Raw genomic sequence first — 17,928 nt, forward strand, 5'->3', positions numbered from 1 at the left:
AGAACCACTCTTGGCATGTAGTAGGTGCTCGTTAAGTTTTATTGAATGGATGAATGCATCATTGAATATATTTATTTGTGCATTTCTAATATTTTACCAGTAAATTGGGTCTACGTTGGCTTTACTTTTGAATAAAAGTGTTATAAGAGGTTCAGAAATCATTGTGGTAATAGAATTTGACCATTTTTACTATGATTACTAACCAGTGGATTTTGTAGTGATTTCGTGAACATATTAACAAAATATAGCAGGCCATATATCTTCTGCAGTCATAATTTTTTAGGAGAAGCCCGCTGAGCTTTTTGTTTAAGGGGGAGTTTGTACTTTTCTGTAGGAATCCTGTCTTTTGAACATGACCTCAGGCCCCGTGCAGCTACTGACTCTCCAGAACTGGCACCTTCTTGGTTTTGTGTACCTAGGTTTTGGGTTCCTAAAGAAACATTTGATATGTTTTTACTCTGGTTTCTAATGAGAACATTTTCAATTCTTAAACAGAGTGAGAAAGAGAAATGTGTTTCTAGCAGCCTTCTGCATGAAATGGAAGAAATGAGGAATGAGGAATTTTCTTTGATGTGGGAATTACAGTCCTCTGCTTGACAGTCCCCCTTCCCTGCCCCCATACCTAAACAAAGGGCTTCTTTCCACCTGTGTATAGTTCATTGTCACTTCGGGTCATCATTTTCTTTTCTAGGAATTAAAAGTTCCTACCTTAAAGTCTACTAAGTATTGGGGGTTGCGTAGAGACTGGGGCAGTTAGTAAACTGAAACTCTAACGGAAGGAAGGACATCTAAAATTATTGTAAAACTGCACTCAACACATGGAGTATCTAGTCCTTTGATCCTAGAGCCCCAGAAGGGGTTTGAAAGGAAGAATTGTAGAGAGACATTTTCATGCCTGAAAATATCAAGAACAATTTTGGCAGAAAGCACAGCATAGGAAGATGCTAGATTCTTGGGCAGTGAGATGTTTGCTGGTTTGGTATTTTATCTTTGGCAGTTGTTGCCACATTTGATCTTCTTAGCTGCTTTTGAAGATTCTGCAAAAGAAAAGTAGTATTCATTTCCAGCAGTAAAAATCCAGTGAGTGGTCAGTGGATTCAGGTTGTAATGTGTTTACAGTCTTCTGTACTTCTTTTCTTCCTTCCAGTTTTTCCTTTGAGGTTTATGCTCCACACTCACAGAAACTACAGACTGTGCCAGTTTACTACGCAGGCGCAATGTTGTCATGAAAGCACTTGACTGTAAGATCAGGAGTCTTGGCAAGTCACCTTGCCTCTGTGAGCCTCCCCTTCCTCCCGGGGAAAAGGGAAATTGTAGTGACTGTCTTCAAAGGTGGCTGTGAATATGAAGTGACGTGTCGTATTACACGTGAAAACACTTGGAAGACAACGCTACAAATGGAAAGTACGGTTATTGTTAAGGATTATTTGAATCTTCCGATTTCTTAACATCTAGAGAAATTGATGAAAATTTCAATCGTGGAGAGTTCAAGTCTGCCATAGGTTTTGATGCACATGCGGTACGTTTGTATTATTTCTTTCAGACCCCCCTAGGAACAATGTAAAGTTTCTTTCAGCTAGTCTGTAACTAACTGGCTTTTAAGTAAGGCCACATCACGTATGACTGGCGTGATGTCTTGTTCTAATGTAGAGGTACAGTGAAGACCTACTTTATGCTAGATGTTGAGGTGAGATACAAAGACGTACAAAATAAGCTCATACAGTAGCCCAGGTGGCAGAAAGAAGTCCCCATAACTAAATACATTGCCTTGATTAGGCATGTTAGAGTTACCAGACGCTGGGGAACACAGAGGATGGAATGAATTACTCCAGTTTGGTGGCTGGGAAGGGCTTTATTGTGCATTACCTGGAGAATAGGTGATTTGGGGGTTTCGCTTTGCTGCTGCGTCTGGTAGGCTTCTGTGCCAACTGTTTGGGTGGCTGACTTCCAAAGAAAGAGTTCTGTTTTACCCACTGGGCTTCTCTGAGTCAGTAAATGATCATAGTGTTTGATTGTGCAGTTATCATGTCCGGGATCATCGGTTGGGTCTGTGAATCACTGAACAAAGACTGGTGTGTTCCTGCCCTCAGAGTGCTTATGCCTTGATAGAGATGATGAGCCTGTCTTCATTCGAAATATATGAAGGCTGTGATTTTGAAGTGCTGTGATTGGGGAGAAGTTGAACATGAATCTCATTGGCCAAATAGAAAGTGAGGTGAGGGCTTCCCTGGTGGCGCAGTGGTTGAGAGTCCGCCTGCCGATGCTAGGGGACACGGGTTCGTGTCCCGGTCCGGGAGGATCCCGCATGCCGCGGAGCGGCTGGGCCCATGGGCCATGGCTGCGGAGCCTGTGCTCCGCAACGGGAGAGGCCACAACAGTGAGAGGCCCGCGTACAGCAAAAAAAAAAAGTGAGGTGAGGTTGGTCACAATAGGCCCACACAATGGAAATTTCGATCATCCATCAGGATTTTAAGGTATCTCCCATATTTCTGACCTCTGAGCAGAAATAGCAGCTGTTTTGCTATTTCTGATGAACAACCCATCTCACTTATGTGTTTTAAAATATACTTTTAATATGGGTCACTCTGTTAGGTCTCAGGCATTTTTAAGCTGTGAATATGAGGAAATGTGCATTAAGTGGCTAAGAGAGCATGGGGTAAGTGGGCACCTGCAGAGTTTAAGCACTAAAGCCTGAAGCCTAGTGATGAAAAATATTTAAAACGTAGTTTGGTCAATAAGTAAAAACAGCAACCAGAGTGTAAAATTAGATTTGGCTAGTCTTAGTTAAGGACAAAACTGGGTCCCTAACTAAGAGCTAGCACAATGGATTTCATCGTGATTTCGATGACAGAGATGCTGGGAGGAAGGACGTATGTGGTGCTGGTCACACAGAGTACTGAGGTGTCTGAGCCCAGGGACAGGGCTGGCGGAAGACAGCTAAAGGCAGGAAGGATTCTCAGCCCGTCACTGTGAGCAGAAAAAAACCCCACAGTCACTGACAGATTATTCCCTTCCAACACTTATTTTAGACTAGAGGTTCCCACAGCTGGAGGGTGTTCCCTTGGCTTGGCTTGTCATTTGCCTTGTGGCCAATATAGAATCTTCAGTTGTTTCTTGAGTCCAGTGGGTGTGTGAGAGTTGGGTAGACCAGCACATTTCGTTTATAAGAACTGAAGAAGGCCTTCATTTCGTGCTGTCCTGCTCTGATAGCAGGAAAATGGCTTGAAGAAGATAGCATCCTGGTACCCAGTGGTCTCCCCATTCACCTCTATCCATACTGAGTTTCGTGGTCACCAGTAATAATCAGATACCCTGTGGGTCTAACCATGTGATTTAATATAGGCTGGGAACTTCTATTTTTATCATAGTCTCTCTGGATTTATAATTAATTAATTACTTTCATTCCATCATTCATTCATCAAACATTTATCAAGCCCTTAGTATTTTCTCCTCATTTCTGGGACATTACCTCATCTACAGAAGAACTGGCTTTGTTAGGCAGTTGCTGGGATTATATCTTTATCTTATCTATCTTCCCCCCCCCTGCAACCACTGATCTTTTTACCATCTCCATAGTTTTGCCTTTTTTTTTTTTTTTTGCGGTACGCGGGCTTCTCACTGCTGTGGCCTCTCCCGTTGCGGAGCACAGGCTCTGGATGCGCAGGCTCAGTGGCCATGGCCCATGGGCCCAGCCGCTCCGCGGCATGTGGGATCCTCCTGGACCGGGGCATGAACCTGTGTCCCCTGCATCGGCAGGCGGACTGTCAACTACTGCGCCACCAGGGAAGCCCTAGGATTCACTTCTGATGTTGTGCATTCTATGGGTTTGGGCAAATGTGTAATGACATGTGTCTATCATTATATTATCAGATAGAGTATTTTCACTGCCCTAAGAATCTGTGTGCTTTGCCTACTCATCCTCCCCCTGCAACCACTGACTTTTTACTGTCTCCATCGTTTTGCCTTTTCCAGAATGTCATATAATTGGGATCGTGCAGTATGTAGCCTTTTCAGATTGGCTTCTTTCACTTAGTGATACGCATTTAAGTTTCCTCCATGTGTTTTTATGGCTTGATAGCGCATTTCTTTTTAGTGCTGAATAATATTCTAGTATCTGGGTGTATCACAGTTTATTTATTCATTCACCTACTGAAGGACATCTTGGTTTCTTCCAAAATTTGGAAATTATGAATAAAGCTGCTATAAACATCTGTGTGCAGGCTTTTGTGTGGACATAAGTTTTCAGTTCCTTTGGGTAGATACCAAGGAGCACTATTGCTGGATTGTATGGTAAGAGTATGTTTAGTTTCGTAAGAAACCACCAAACTGTCTTCCAAGGTGGCTGTACCATTTTGCATTCCCACCAGCAATGAATGAAGAGTGCCTGTTGCTTCACATCCTTGCCAGCATTTGGTGTTGTCAGTGTTGTAGATTTTGGCCATTCTGATAGGTAATGCAGTAGTATCTCATTGTTGTTTTAATTTACATTTCTCTGATGACTTATGATGTGGAGCATCTTTTCATGTGTTTATTTGCCATCTGTATATCTTCTTTGATGAACTGTCTGTTAAGGTCTTTGGCCTGTTTTTATTTTTTTTAATAAATTTATTTATTTACTTATTTTTGGCTGCTTTGGGTCTTGGTTGCAGTGCGCAGCCTTCTCATTGTGGTGGCTTCTCTTGTTGCTCAGCATGGGCTCTAAGCGCGCGGGCTTCAGTACTTATGGCATGTGGGCTTCAGTAGTTGTGGCTCGCGGGCTTTAGAGCGCAGGCTCAGTAGTTGTGGCACATGGGCTTACTTGCTCCGCGGCATGTGGGATCTTCCCAGACCAGGGCTCAAACCCATGTCCCCTGCATTGGCACGTGGATTCTCAACCACTGCGCCACCAGGGAAATCCTGGCTTGTTTTTTAATTGGGTTATTTGTTTTCTTATTATTGAGTTTTAAGAGTTCTTTATATGTTTTGGATCAGGCCTCTATCAGATGTGTCTTTTGTAAATATTTTCTCCCAGTCTCTGGTTTGTCGTGTAATTTTCTTGATACTGTCTTTTACAGAGCAGAGGTTTTTAAATTTAATGAAGTCCAGTTTATTAATTACTTCTTTCATGAATTTGTGTCTTTGTTGTTGTATCTAAAAAGTCATTGCCATGCCCGAGATCATCTAGATTTTCTCCTGTGTTATCGTCTAGGATTTTGATAGTTTTGCATTTTGCATTTAGTTTCATCATTCATTTTGAGTTAATTTTTGTGAAAGGTGTAAGGTTTGTGTCTAGATTCATGTTTTTGCATGTAGATTCACAGTTGTTCCAGCACCATTTGATGAAGAAGCTATGTTTGTTCCATAGTATTGCCTTTGTTCCTTTGTCAAAGATTAGTTGACTGTATTTATGTGGGTCTGTATCTGAGCCCTTTATCCTGTCCCATTGATCTATTTGTCTTTTCTTTTGCCAATACCGCACTGTCTTGATTACTGTAACTTTATAGTAAGTCTTGAAGTCGGGTAGTGTCATTCCTCCAACATGATTCTTCTCCTTTAACGTTGTGTTGACTATTCTAGGTCTTTGAAGGAATATTGTTTCCCTTTGCCTAAAAACAGATATGTGATGGGTTACATTTCTGAAACTTTCAGGTGCCTCTTTCATACCATAGAAATAACATCTAATAATCTTCCTGTGAGGTGACTAGTCTCGCTTCCTCCCTCTGTCCTTGTTTCTCTGTCAGTATTTCATCTACTCAGAAACATTTATCGAGTGTCTAGTTGGCACCAGGTACTGACATTAAATGGAAAGACCCAGTCCCCAGTCTGTGTGGAGCGGGAGAGGTGCTGACAACAGTGCAGGGTCACCCGGGTGACGTGCTTTCAGAGCTGGGAGAGGGGTTCACTAACTGGATGAGAGGATTTGGGAAGCTTTTACAAAAGGACATACATTTCAACAGGGCTCTGAAGGATGAGTAGATGATGATTGTCCAAATGGAGAAGGATGGGCAAGGGCATTCAGACAGAGGAAACAGGAAGGGGGTGGTATTGGGAAGCACAGTAAACTTATTACAACTCAAGTATATGCTGTTTGGTGAGACATGAAATTAAAAAGAAAGTAGTTCTGAGTGTATCATGAAGAATCTGGTGTACTGTATCAGGAGTTTGAAGTTTTTCCTGATTAGGGTTATTGGATATTTTGTTTTTTTGAGATAAAATTCACATAACATGGTATTCACTATTTTAAGCACGTTAAAGTATACAATTCAGTTGTTTTTACTATGTATGCAAAGTTGTGCAACCATTCCCACTATCTAATTTCATAACATTAGCAGTCTTTCCCCCTCCCCTTGTCTCCCAGCCTCTGGCAACCACTGATCTACTTTCTGTCTCTATGGATTTGCCTGTTCTTGGACATTTCATATGAATAGAATCATACAATATGTGGCCTTTTGTGTCTTGAGTTACTTCACGTAGCATAATATTTTCAGAGTTCATCCGTGTTGTAGCAATGTATCAATACCTTGTTCCTTTTTATGGCTAAATAATATTCCATGGTATGGAATAAACGTTTTGTTTAGCCATTCATAAGTTGATGGACGTTTGGACTGTTTCTTCTTTTTCGGTTATTATGAATGATATTGCTCTTCATGCACAAGTTTCCTTGTGAACACATATTCTCAGTTCTCTTGGGTATATACCTAGGAGTGGAATTGCTGGGTCAGGTGATAACTCCATATTCAACGTTTGAGGAACTGCTGAACTCTTCCAAGTCATTGGAGATTTTTAAGCCGGAGCAAAACAGACTCAGGTTCTCTTTTAACATCACACACTTGAGGACAGTGTTTTCTTTTGAGCCTGGGTATTTCTAGTGCTGTCGCCTTGTCTTCCTAGTTCAAGGCATCACAGTCCACAACAGTGAAACCTATTGGGCTCTTTAAAATTCCATTGGTGTGATTGCTATAGAGGAATCTGTACCCAATGGCGTAGAATGGGACAGAAAGAAGGGATGTCAGGGTATTCATGCTCTCTCTCTAGGATGTATTGTAGAGAATGAGTTTTTCTATTTTAAAGAGAACCCCTGATTGAATTATAAGCTATTATTAGGGAGTTTATCGTACACATAAACTGTACTTCGATTCCCTGCAATTTGTTGTAATTAATGCAGGAGTTCAAGAGCAGAGAGTAAGGATCAGGTTGGGGCATGCTTTTCTCTTTTGCGACACCTGGCTGTTACTGGCCTTTTTTCACTAGCATTGAGGCCTGTGTGTGTTTGGGTGCGTTTAAACAAACATTATCCTTTTCAGGAAAGAATTGCAATCCTTTGACTCACTGAAACTTAAGGAGTCTCAGTAAGAAGTTAGGTGTCTCTGGCAATATAGGATATTGATCAGCGAATGTTGAAAACCTCTGGGACTGAAGTTCTGCCAGGACAATCATGTCTGTATGTGTTTGAGTGTATGCACGTGTTTGTATTTTCATGTACGCATGTGTGTCGGCTTGTGGTGTAAAAAAGGCAAAAAGAAAAACTTCTCCTTTTAAGGTTCTCTTTGTGGAGTTATGGTTTTAGCCTTTTCCTTTCGTTTCTTCCTCCCTGTTGGTTTATTTCAGTTTTGCATAGTTGCAGGAACGCGGACTTTGTCAGCTGCTTGATGAGGCAGAGTATTAATTGACTGTCAACTCGAACATTCATTAAATAGAAAAGAGTTTAGATAGTACATGGCTCAGGAACCAAACACATTATTATACCCGAATAATCACAAACTGAAATCTTCTCGGGGGCTTTGAGGACAGAGGGGCCGAGGGAGGCAAGCCTTCCCATTTGTCTGGTTCCATGCCCGCGTATGTACTGTTTATCTGGTCCTGGCAGGTGGAGAGCAGGGTGGGCCACCCTGTCCATTATCTGGATTTACAGCTGTGAGCACTCTTTGAAATGGCTGGAATGTGCTGTTTCTCTTGTGTCGGTACCTCTGTCAATCTAAGAGTTAAAATTATGCTCTTTGCCAACCTGTGTCCCAGAATTCTAGGACAGCTTGTCCCCAACATCCCCCCACCTCCCACGTTTGTCTTTTATGGTAGAAAGCTTGTACATTTATTTCTTAGTTGCCCAATAGAATGCTGACCAGAAAGCAATGCGAGCGTTTTGGTACCTACTGCACTGTCCTGGGAGAACTGGGTCTCCAGTACATTCTAGCAAGACTCTTCTGATATTGCTGATTGTAAAGGGAGTTTTCTAGTGAGGAGAGGACATTTTAAGTCTTACTCTTTTCTTGATAATAACAATGACAAAACAATCTGGTTTCTCCCTCTGGTCCTCCCACCCCAGTAGTTTTATGGAAAAGCTTCACAGACTGAGGAGTTTAAGGATGGTACTGATGTGCTCCCTCTCTCTAAATTGTCACATCCCTACTGACCATGCACATGGGAAGAGATAAGAGGGTTTGCCGGACCTTGAACTGTAGAGGAGGGAAAGGCAGATGTAGCTGTCTGACAGCAGCAGTGACACTGCAGGTCCACAGTTAGAGCATACGAAGTGCTTCCACTCACCTGTTTTTAACTACGAAAGAGCGTTTTCTTTCTGTCTCAGATATCCTTGGGCAGTGGGGGTAAAAGAGATCAATGCATGGGTGGTATGTGCCGATCAGACAGCTTCAAGTGTTATTAATACCTTAGTAGAGTGAAGTCTGGGTAACTTCACTAACAGAGTGAAGTCTGGGTAACTTTTTTATTTTATTTATTTATTTATTTATATTTTTTGTGGTACGCGGGCCTCTCACTGCTGCGGCCTCTCCCATTGCGGAGCACAGGCTCCGGACGCACAGGCTCAGCGGCCACGGCTCACGGTCCCAGCCACTACACAGCATGTAGGACCTTCCCGGACCGGGGCACGAACCCGTGTCCCCTGCCTCGGCAGGCGGACTCCCAACCACTGCGCCACCAGGGAAGCCCAAGTCTGAGTAACTTTTAATGATCCATAATATAGAAGTATCTTTACTCAAAGCAAGGCAGTAAAGATTGTGTGTGTTACTGATGAACTGCTGTTTACTTTTTAAAAAATGTTGCATTTGGCAACATATACATTTAAGGGCCCAGTTTGCACTGGCTTCTGCATACAGCCTCTCCTTCTAGGTAGGAGCCTATTAATTGGAGACCCCGATCTCTAGATTTTACTTTTATCCCTCTATGCATCTTATGAAGTTGTCAATGAGTCGTTAGAATGCATAACTCAGTCTCCTTTCCCTTCCTTCTACCTTCGGGAGGAAAGTGAAATATCCCAGAGGCTGCTCTGGGAGAAAAAACAGATCTGAATAATCCAAGGGCCAAAGTATGAAACATGTCATGTAATATGTTTTTACAGAAAAGCTTCTATGTCAATGCTTGTCTCATATGCTGTGGCACAGATGAGGGAGGGGAGGGCAGCTTGGTTGTTGAAGCCCTTCCTTAGAAGCATTGGAATCATGAAAATCACCCAGCAGTGGTGTTTGCATTTTCATTTCTATTTTTAGACTTCAGTGAAATTGATGACTTGCCTGCAATGGCTGGGAATCCCATCCCACTCTCATCACCTCTGAGGTTGCCATGCAGAAATGGAGCTCCAGGCTCTGGTCTGTGTGGTCCTGCCTTCAAGGAGCAGTGTTACCTTGGGCAAGTCATTCTCCTTCCTCAACAGAGTTTTCTTCTCTAGAAACAGAAGAGCTGGGCGTGAGTTTTCGAAATCCTTCCCTTATTAAGTAGCTTACACTAAGTCATGCTGTAATAGTATATGACCTCCACCTCTCTGTGGCTTTCAGAGCCAAAGGCTCATTTCTTGCTACCTTACATGTGTGCTGTGTCCATTGCCTTCTTTCCCTGGTGGTCAGGCTAACCAGGCAGCAGTGCTACCTGGACACTGCAGGTCTCAGGGCAGAGGGAAGCAGAGCTGGGAACCAGGCACGGGCTTGGAAAGCTTCTGCTTGGGATTGGCATGTGTCACTCCCTCCTCCATTTCACTGATCCCGAAGCTAGTCTCAGAGTTAATTCGGCTATGACGCTCTGGGAGGGGAGGCCGCATGGAGGGTGGCAGCATTCAGAGCAGTGATAGTGGCCTACCATCCTCCTGTCTCCAGCATCCTGTGATTTAGGCTGAGTTATGTTGAGCCCTTGGGTAGAAGCATGACCGAAACCACATCTTAAAGTTTTCAGATTTTCATGGCTATTCCCTGTTTGAGGCATTTCTGCTGAACTGGACTTGGAATGAATATTTCACGTGTGAGAGAGGTGGGAGGAATATTTTAAAAGCAGCACGTACTCGGCCTCTGGGTTCTCTTGCCTTATTTGTGGTTCTGTGGCGGTACAGTCCATACTTTCCAGAATACCGTGTGGAATTTCTCAATCTGAGAAGTATTAACAGACCTGCATGTGAAATATACTTGCATAAGTGCTTAGATAAAGCCCTCATATATAAATTAAAATAAGAGATGAAAGATCATAGCAGCACATCTGTAAACATTGAGGATAATGTAATGGGGAGTAATTTTGAAAGAGTCCTTTGATACCACTGAATGCATGCTTTACTGATTTAATTCAGTGTGGCTTTTTTTTTTTTTTTTTTTTTTGCGGTATGCGGGCCTTTCACTGCTGTGGCCTCTCCCGTTGCGGAGCACAGGCTCCAGACGCGCAGGCTCAGTGGCCATGGCTCACGGGCCCAGCCGCTCCGCGGCATGTGGGGTCTTCCCGGACCGGGGCACGAACCCGCGTCCCCTGCATCGGCGGGCGGACTCCCAACCACTGCGCCACCAGGGAAGCCCCAGTGTGGCATTTTTTTAACCTTTCTTTTCAAAATCTTAGGGGGAGGAAAGAACATGGAGAAGTCACATATTTTCTTGAGTTTGGATAGAAGTATTCCAGATAGATGAAACCTCTAGGGATGGATTTATAGTGTCTGTCAGTTTCCAAGTGTGATGTTTAATAGCACCAATTATCAGGAAGCCTTTACTGCTTCACCCAGAGAAACTTGCATTCAATCCATAAATTAATCTCTGGAGATTCAAAATAAAACAAAAAACTGAAAATAGAAATGTTACCCTTGTTCAATAAGCATAATTATGTTCACCAGTTCTTAGAGGGAGAGCAAAATCTTCACCTAAAGCCATTCATTGGACCTCAGCAGTCAGATGGACTATTTCCAGGTCTTTGAATATAAAAAATATTTAAAAGCTTTCCTTGTGGGTTTGGGTTTTCAAAGAGGATCCCTTTGGAAAGTTGGCAAATACTTACTTTCCTGGCACAAGGATTGGTTTTTTTCTTTTCCCCTCCACCCAAAGCTATGACAGGGTGGAGTGGAGTATACTTCCATGAAATTGCATGTTTCCAGAATAGGATTCAGTGTTATATTTTACTGCTGTTAGAATTGAATCTCTAATCAAAAATAAGCAAAAACCAAACATTCTAGAAATAGAATTTCAGCTCATATTCTCTAATTTGGTCTTCATATAGGATAGAATTATTATATCTTATAAAAGTACCTTTTGAGCAGAAATGTAGCAAACAATCAATTAGCAAAGTGGTTCAGATTCCATTCCTGTTTCTGTGATCTCATGTAGTAATATCCACAATCTCAAATGGCAATCACACCATATCATTAACGCTGTTCAGATTCTCTCGTAGTCTGGATGGCTTGCAGGCAGGGGCATTGCATTCTTCAGCTCCTTGGTTTTGCTTACCAGCACAAGCCTACATTTAACCTAAATGACCGGGAACAATCCTGGTGTTCCTTGCTAGTGGATTGGGATTCGCTGTTGCCTAGCGTGGGATGGATCTATAATAGATGGAACCTGCTTATACATTTTATAGAAGTGATAATTGTGGATGAAAGTTGGGATCAGCAGGGTAAGAAAACTATAACTATTGTTTTGCTGGGTGCTGTGGATTATATTTCCCAAGGTCTCAGCTAATCATTTTTGCCTCCAAGGTGACGTGTAAAAGGCCCTAGCTATGGAAGATAATGCTAGGATAACACCTTTTAAGATGCTTTTCTCGTTGGTTCTTAAACATTAAACCCTTAAATGGAGAGAGAAACGTGACAGCAGTGGCCCGAGAGATGATGAGCATCCCTGCAGGGCCGACTGTCTTAGCCTTCTCCAGGATGTTCTCGGCATCTAGCCGACTTAGACGTACAGGAAGTGCTTAATGAATGTTCGTTAATATCCATGTGTCTCCTGGGCTTGGAGAGCAGAAAATGAGTCGAAACAACTCCAGATACGAAGGAGTGAATGCATGTAGAAGAGTTTCAAACACTGTTTGAATAGGACGGACGAGTAGGCAAATGTTACCATCCTTCCCCACCTTGAAATTATGTCTTCTGGTTTGTCTGGGTTTTTGGGTTTTGTGCGTGTTGTTCTTGCTGTTGTTTTTAGAATCCCATTGTACCTTTCTTTAATAAACACTAACATTCCTTCCTATTGTGAGATTTTGTTTTTTTAGTCCTTTGGGGGTTTTTTGTTGTTGTTTTTATTAACAAAAAAATTAAACATCCTTTAATTTTTCTGAAGAAAAACACAGCGGGCTCCTCTGGCCATAGGATGATGTTAACACTTTTCGTCATCCCTCTTTTCTTCTTATTCCCCCAGTTTTGAAAGTATGGTCTTCAGATTCTAAGTGGCTCTTCTTCAAAGACCTATCTGCTTTCACAGTGAACACTTGGTACTTAAAAGGTCTTTGATGACTAAGGACCCCCTTGCTTGCCTGGGTTTCTACAAGAAGGTGTTCTCCTTTTTGAGAACTGGCTAGGTTATAAACATAAAAGTTCTTCCCTGGGCTTCCCTGGTGGCGCCGTGGTTGAGAGTCCGCCTGCCGATGCAGGGGACACGGGTTCGTGCCCCGGTCCGGGAGGATCCCACATGCCGCGGAGCGGCTGGGCCTGTGAGCCATGGCCGCTGAGCCTGCGCGTCCGGAGCCTGTGCTCTGCACCGGGAGGGACCATGGCAGTGAGAGGCTCGCGTACTGGAAAAAAAAAGATCTTTCCTGAATGGCTCCCGGGCAATTCCTAAAATCTCTTGAAGGAAAAGTTTCCTCACGTGAACGAGTGGACCTTTTACTGTTTCCTGGAGAACGGGCCCAGAGGCACAAGACAGGTGCCAGAGGAAAACTGAGAACCAGGCTGGGGACAGGGAAAGAGTATGGCGGTGGGTGCTGAGGACAAACCATGAAGGAAGATGGAGGATGCAACAGAAAACATGTGCTGTAGCTTTGCATGAGAAGAAGGCTTCTGAAGCCTGTGTTTCCCTCTTAGTTTAGGTTTTACTGAGCTTTCTCCTAGGAGATGAACTAATAGTGTGCATCATTAGGTTATGTTTTTAGGCATAAATCTGTTATTTAAGTAAGGTTATAGAAGCCCTGAGCTTTGCTTGGACTCGATAGGGTGCACACTCCTTGAAGCAAAGGTGCATTTCTGTTGGAGCTCTTGGTTTGCTGAATGAAACCATGGAACCTGCGATCCTTGGCACTTGCCATGTGCAGGCTGGCTGTCTCTTTCCCCTTGAGATGGGAGACATTCAGGCACACAGCAGGCACGTGGATCATGGGAATGCATGGGACCACCCTTCTGTGATGGTAACTCACCTTGTGTGAAACATTTGAAAAATATGCCAGAGCTTGGGGACTTGACCTCAGTGAACAGGGGAAAAAAGGAAGCCAGAGGGGAACATGGCATATTTTAACTGCAACAATTCAGGTTTCTTTAGTCTTCAATACTTTGATTCACTCTCATGCTGTTTCTTTTAATTCGTTTACAATTATTGCTTCAAAATGTTTTCATTTACTCTGATTCTCTCCTATGAAGAATGAAGAGGCAGGTCATGACTTCCCCTTTCCCCTCTATCATATATTATTGCCAGAAACTCCCTCAACAAAGAAAAAAATACACACACACACACACACACACACACACACAAAGGTGGTACCTTCAACTTCACAGGATTTTTCAAAGTATCTTGTCTAGTATTAGCTCTAAACTGTGCACATTCGGAAACAGCAGAGCTGCCACTTCATTACCAACAAAAGATTTTTAATCACAAGGTCTTATATGAAACCTCTGTTCCTATTTGTTGGGATTTAGAATCCACGATGCCTCTAACCAGCTAAGGATATAATGACTAGGTGAGGTCAGGGCAGTGTCCACTGAGCTCAGAGTGGTGAGTGGACACAAAGGTTTTCTACAGGTACCAGGGACTTGTCTCTGAAAAGCAGTGAAGGTAATTGTTATGTACATTAATCGATTTAGTCAACCGACATTGACAAGTAGTCAAATTATTGATTCGCTACTGGACGCTGTAAAATGATCTTGAATATTTTAGGTGAAAGATAGAATGGTGGTAGGAAAAATAGGTTGTTTTTCTATTAGACATTAAGTTTGACTAAAAAAAACTTTGGATAACGCCGAGTGTTGGTCCTTCTAATTTGAGTGTAGGTTTTCCCACCAGAGACAGACCTGGTTGTCTTTACCTTGTCCCATAAACCCAAGAGTAGAGAAGTAGAGACTATTTTGTCGAGCCTGATTCTTCTGTTCAAATAGGTATTGGATTGATATGTAGCAATGTCCATGATATCAAGGTAGAGGCAGCAATAATTAGCTCTCAGGGCTGATTGCCTCTCTCCACGAGAGCTGGGCTTTGGGTCACTCCTGAGCTCCCTTGATTGACATGCCAAAATTTTGAAGAAGTACAGACTTATGGTTACCAGGAGCAAAAAGGTGGTTACCATTTGCCAAGAATTAATGCCTAAAAAGTGTGACTGTTCTAGAGGTAGCTGTGTTCTAAGAGTATGGTCAAAGGAAGTGGAGTCCTGGGATGTAAAGGTTTGGGGTGAGGAGATTTCTAAGTGCGATTTTACTGGCGAGGAAACAATAACGCTGTATTAGTTTCTAGAAGAGTGGTCTAGTCTGAGGTTGATGTTGTGTATGGGCACATTCTGTCCGTCTGAACTTTGCTGCTTGGAGGACGTACTTTGGGTTGGAAGGCTCCGTATCACATTTGATTAGATTTTTTGTGAGTCACAGACGTGGAGGGTGAACCCGGCTCTGAAAAGCTTTATCCTGTCCATTAGCAGAATTCTCAATGATTTGGCCTATTTGTCTTCTACTCTCCCAAGCCTTGGGGTTTAAGAAATGGTGTGTTTCCAGAAGTTTTTCAGGAGTGCACACACTGTTGAATATGGCTTTGGCAGCTGTGCTGTTGTGGTTGTCGAAGTGTGGAAGAGCGTTTTCGTTCTTGGTCTCTTGTTGTGAAGAGCTGGTTCTTATCAGTAGTTCATCCTGCCGGCCCGCAGTGAAATGATGTGATGAGAACGCTCTCAAACTCAGAGTGAACGGGACGTGGCACCTGCCACATCAAACAAAGATAAACACAGGCAGAGGTCACTTTCCATCTTCTATAGACCTGACCTTTATCGACATCACCTGTGTATCCTGCTGTGTACATAAGGTTTCACATCCAGAGGCATCGATGTCGTGGGAATGTATTCCAAGTATGTGTTTTTAAGGTTATTTGTTCTTCTGTTTCCATGAACAGATATCAGTATTACCTGCAAGTCAAAAAAGACGTGCTTGAAGGGCGGTTGCGATGTACGCTGGAACAGGTGATCCGGCTGGCGGGCTTAGCTGTGCAAGGTAAGAGAGTGGGGACCGGTGTGTGACAGTCCGTCTTCTGTCGGATGTTGGTGTCGCTGGCCTCTCAGAGGGAAAAGTTAAATTTACTTAAACGATCCCTTAGTAACTCTCACTTTTCATTTCAGGGTATCTTCCATTAAAAATGCAGAGATACTGATTTTTAGAGGCAGGATGTTGGATTTCTCAAAGCTGTTTGCGAATTGCTCAGGCTTGTATAATTTTAGTTTTATTTGAAGAAACAGCAGCTTTCATCCTGCCTCTAAGTAAAGCTACATTGCAGGGTTGGTGGAACATTTTCTTAGAATTTTGTCACTGCCCAACATGGTCATATCTTGTGGCTTGACGCTATGACTGTGTGACTTTCACATCAGTTTCAAGTGTGAGAGCTTAAAACATTGTAGTGTAATTTATTCCGACACAGTTAAAGAGAGAAATTTTAAATGCAAGATTGTAATGTGGAACAACAAACGTGTGTTAGAGTACATATCTTTCAACTTGTCCTACTTAGATTGATCAGACACCTATGTTTTTATCTTCTCTAAATCGTTACACATATTCACGTAACACAGCATGTAATTTTTTACATATCTTTATACATTACTCTTTATTGAGGGGTAGCTTCATTGTCTTTAGTCATGTTGAAAACAAGATAAAAGTATAATTTTTAAAGAGAGACGAGTTTCCCTTGTAGTCATGATTTTCTTTAAAATCAGGTACCGTCCAAATGCAAGGCTGCCAGCCGCCAAGTCCTTGCTGTGTGGATTGTTGTTGTAGAAGCTGAGAACTGAACTTCCCATCTGTAACTGCACTGAAGTTAAACCTTTTGGGTTTGAAATGTCTAAAGAGGCAGCCTTTCCTCGATAACTTTCATTTTGGGGATATTAGCGGGTTAGCGATTTTTGTTGGACGTGTGATTCTTAGTAGTTAGCTTCTCCTGTTCCCCTGTGGATTGGAAGTACGCACTATATGCTGTTCACCTAACACTGGAAAGGGAAGGAGCAATGCCCAGAACGATATAACGAAACCATCTGTGGTTATAACTGAAAAATCATTAAAACAGTGGAGAAGACACCCTTAATTGGGGAGAAGAGAGAGAAGATCAATGGGTCCCTCATCTTCATATTGGGTCTTTCTCCTTTAAAATGCTTCCTTTTCACTCACTCTCTTTTTTCCCCTCTCACTCTTTAATCATTGGGCTCATTATAGGCATCCTGGATATTGGAGGACCCTAGTGATAGCTTTCAGGCTAAAGGAAGTTGGTGAACTTACTCTGGGTTCCCTTTTCCTTGGGTCCTTGAAGCTCGCTGTTCAGTCTGATGAAACCTCCTCTAGCTATAATATTTGTAAAATAATTTTTCTGAGAACGCTTATTGGGCAGTTAGAAAGCCACATCAACAGAGATAAAAGTTGTGATGAAATATGACAGCAGATAACTGACCTTGGAATTAGGCAGAGCCTACGATCTTTGGTGTTCCTGAGTGCCTCACCTTGTTAATTAGTTATGTGCTGAGTTTGTAGGTGCATCTTTGCCTTCTTGGTAACAGCCTTCTGTGTGGATCCCCTCACTCTCTAGTTCTTGTTACCTAAAAGATACCTGAATCCACTTCTACCTGATGCTAAACATTTTACGTGAAATTAAAATTTCATGCTGCTTTGAGTTTTTTTTTTTTTTTTTTTTTTTTGAGAGCAAGTAGGATTCGAAGCAAGACATTTATAGATTTATGATAGAGGCGAACTGTATTCGTTTTACATGTGCTCAAACTTACAACTGTGAGATGAAAGTAGGACAAAACAGAACTTTGGGCATCTTATAACATGTGGAGTTGTTTAAGAGGTGTAAAAATTTGCAAGGATGCTTGCCAAGGGTGATTTACAGTGGGAATTTCCAGCTGCAAATATATGAAGAGATGCAGATGGGTTTGTCTCTTCAGTTCTCTAAATTAACCTTGAGTTAAAAAGTTCCCTTGGCATGGGCTTCCGTGGTGGCACAGTGGTTGAGAGTTCGCCTGCCGATTCAGGGGACACGGGTTCGTGCCCCGGTCCGGATGCCGGTCCGGGAAGATCCCACATGCCGCGGAGCAGCTGGGCCCGTGAGCCATGGCCGCTGAGCTTGCGCGTCTGGAGCCTGTGCTCCGCAACGGGAGAGGCCATAACAGTGAGAGGCCCGCGTACCACAAAAAAAAAAAAAAAAAAGTCCCCTTGGCAGATATTATTAAGATATGTGTTGGTAAATATTTAATAAAAAGATAAATATAGATTTAAGTTTTTAAAATAGCTTAGGAATCACTTTCAAATTTCCCCATTCTTTC

The 17,928-nt window shown here is 42.6% G+C and overlaps 1 protein-coding gene across 1 annotated transcript in view; it reads left to right on the forward strand.

The window, feature by feature from the left end:
• PTPN14 (protein tyrosine phosphatase non-receptor type 14) overlaps positions 1-17,928 on the forward strand; it is a 100,573-nt gene that overhangs the window by 36,265 nt on the left and 46,380 nt on the right. The window contains exon 3 of the mRNA XM_065881421.1: positions 15,522-15,619. Within this exon, the coding sequence (XP_065737493.1) occupies positions 15,522-15,619 (98 nt within the window). The remainder of the gene's footprint in view (positions 1-15,521; positions 15,620-17,928) is intronic.

The sequence above is a fragment of the Phocoena phocoena genome, chromosome 1, assembly GCF_963924675.1.
Source record: "Phocoena phocoena chromosome 1, mPhoPho1.1, whole genome shotgun sequence".
Taxonomy (NCBI): Eukaryota; Metazoa; Chordata; class Mammalia; order Artiodactyla; family Phocoenidae; genus Phocoena; species Phocoena phocoena.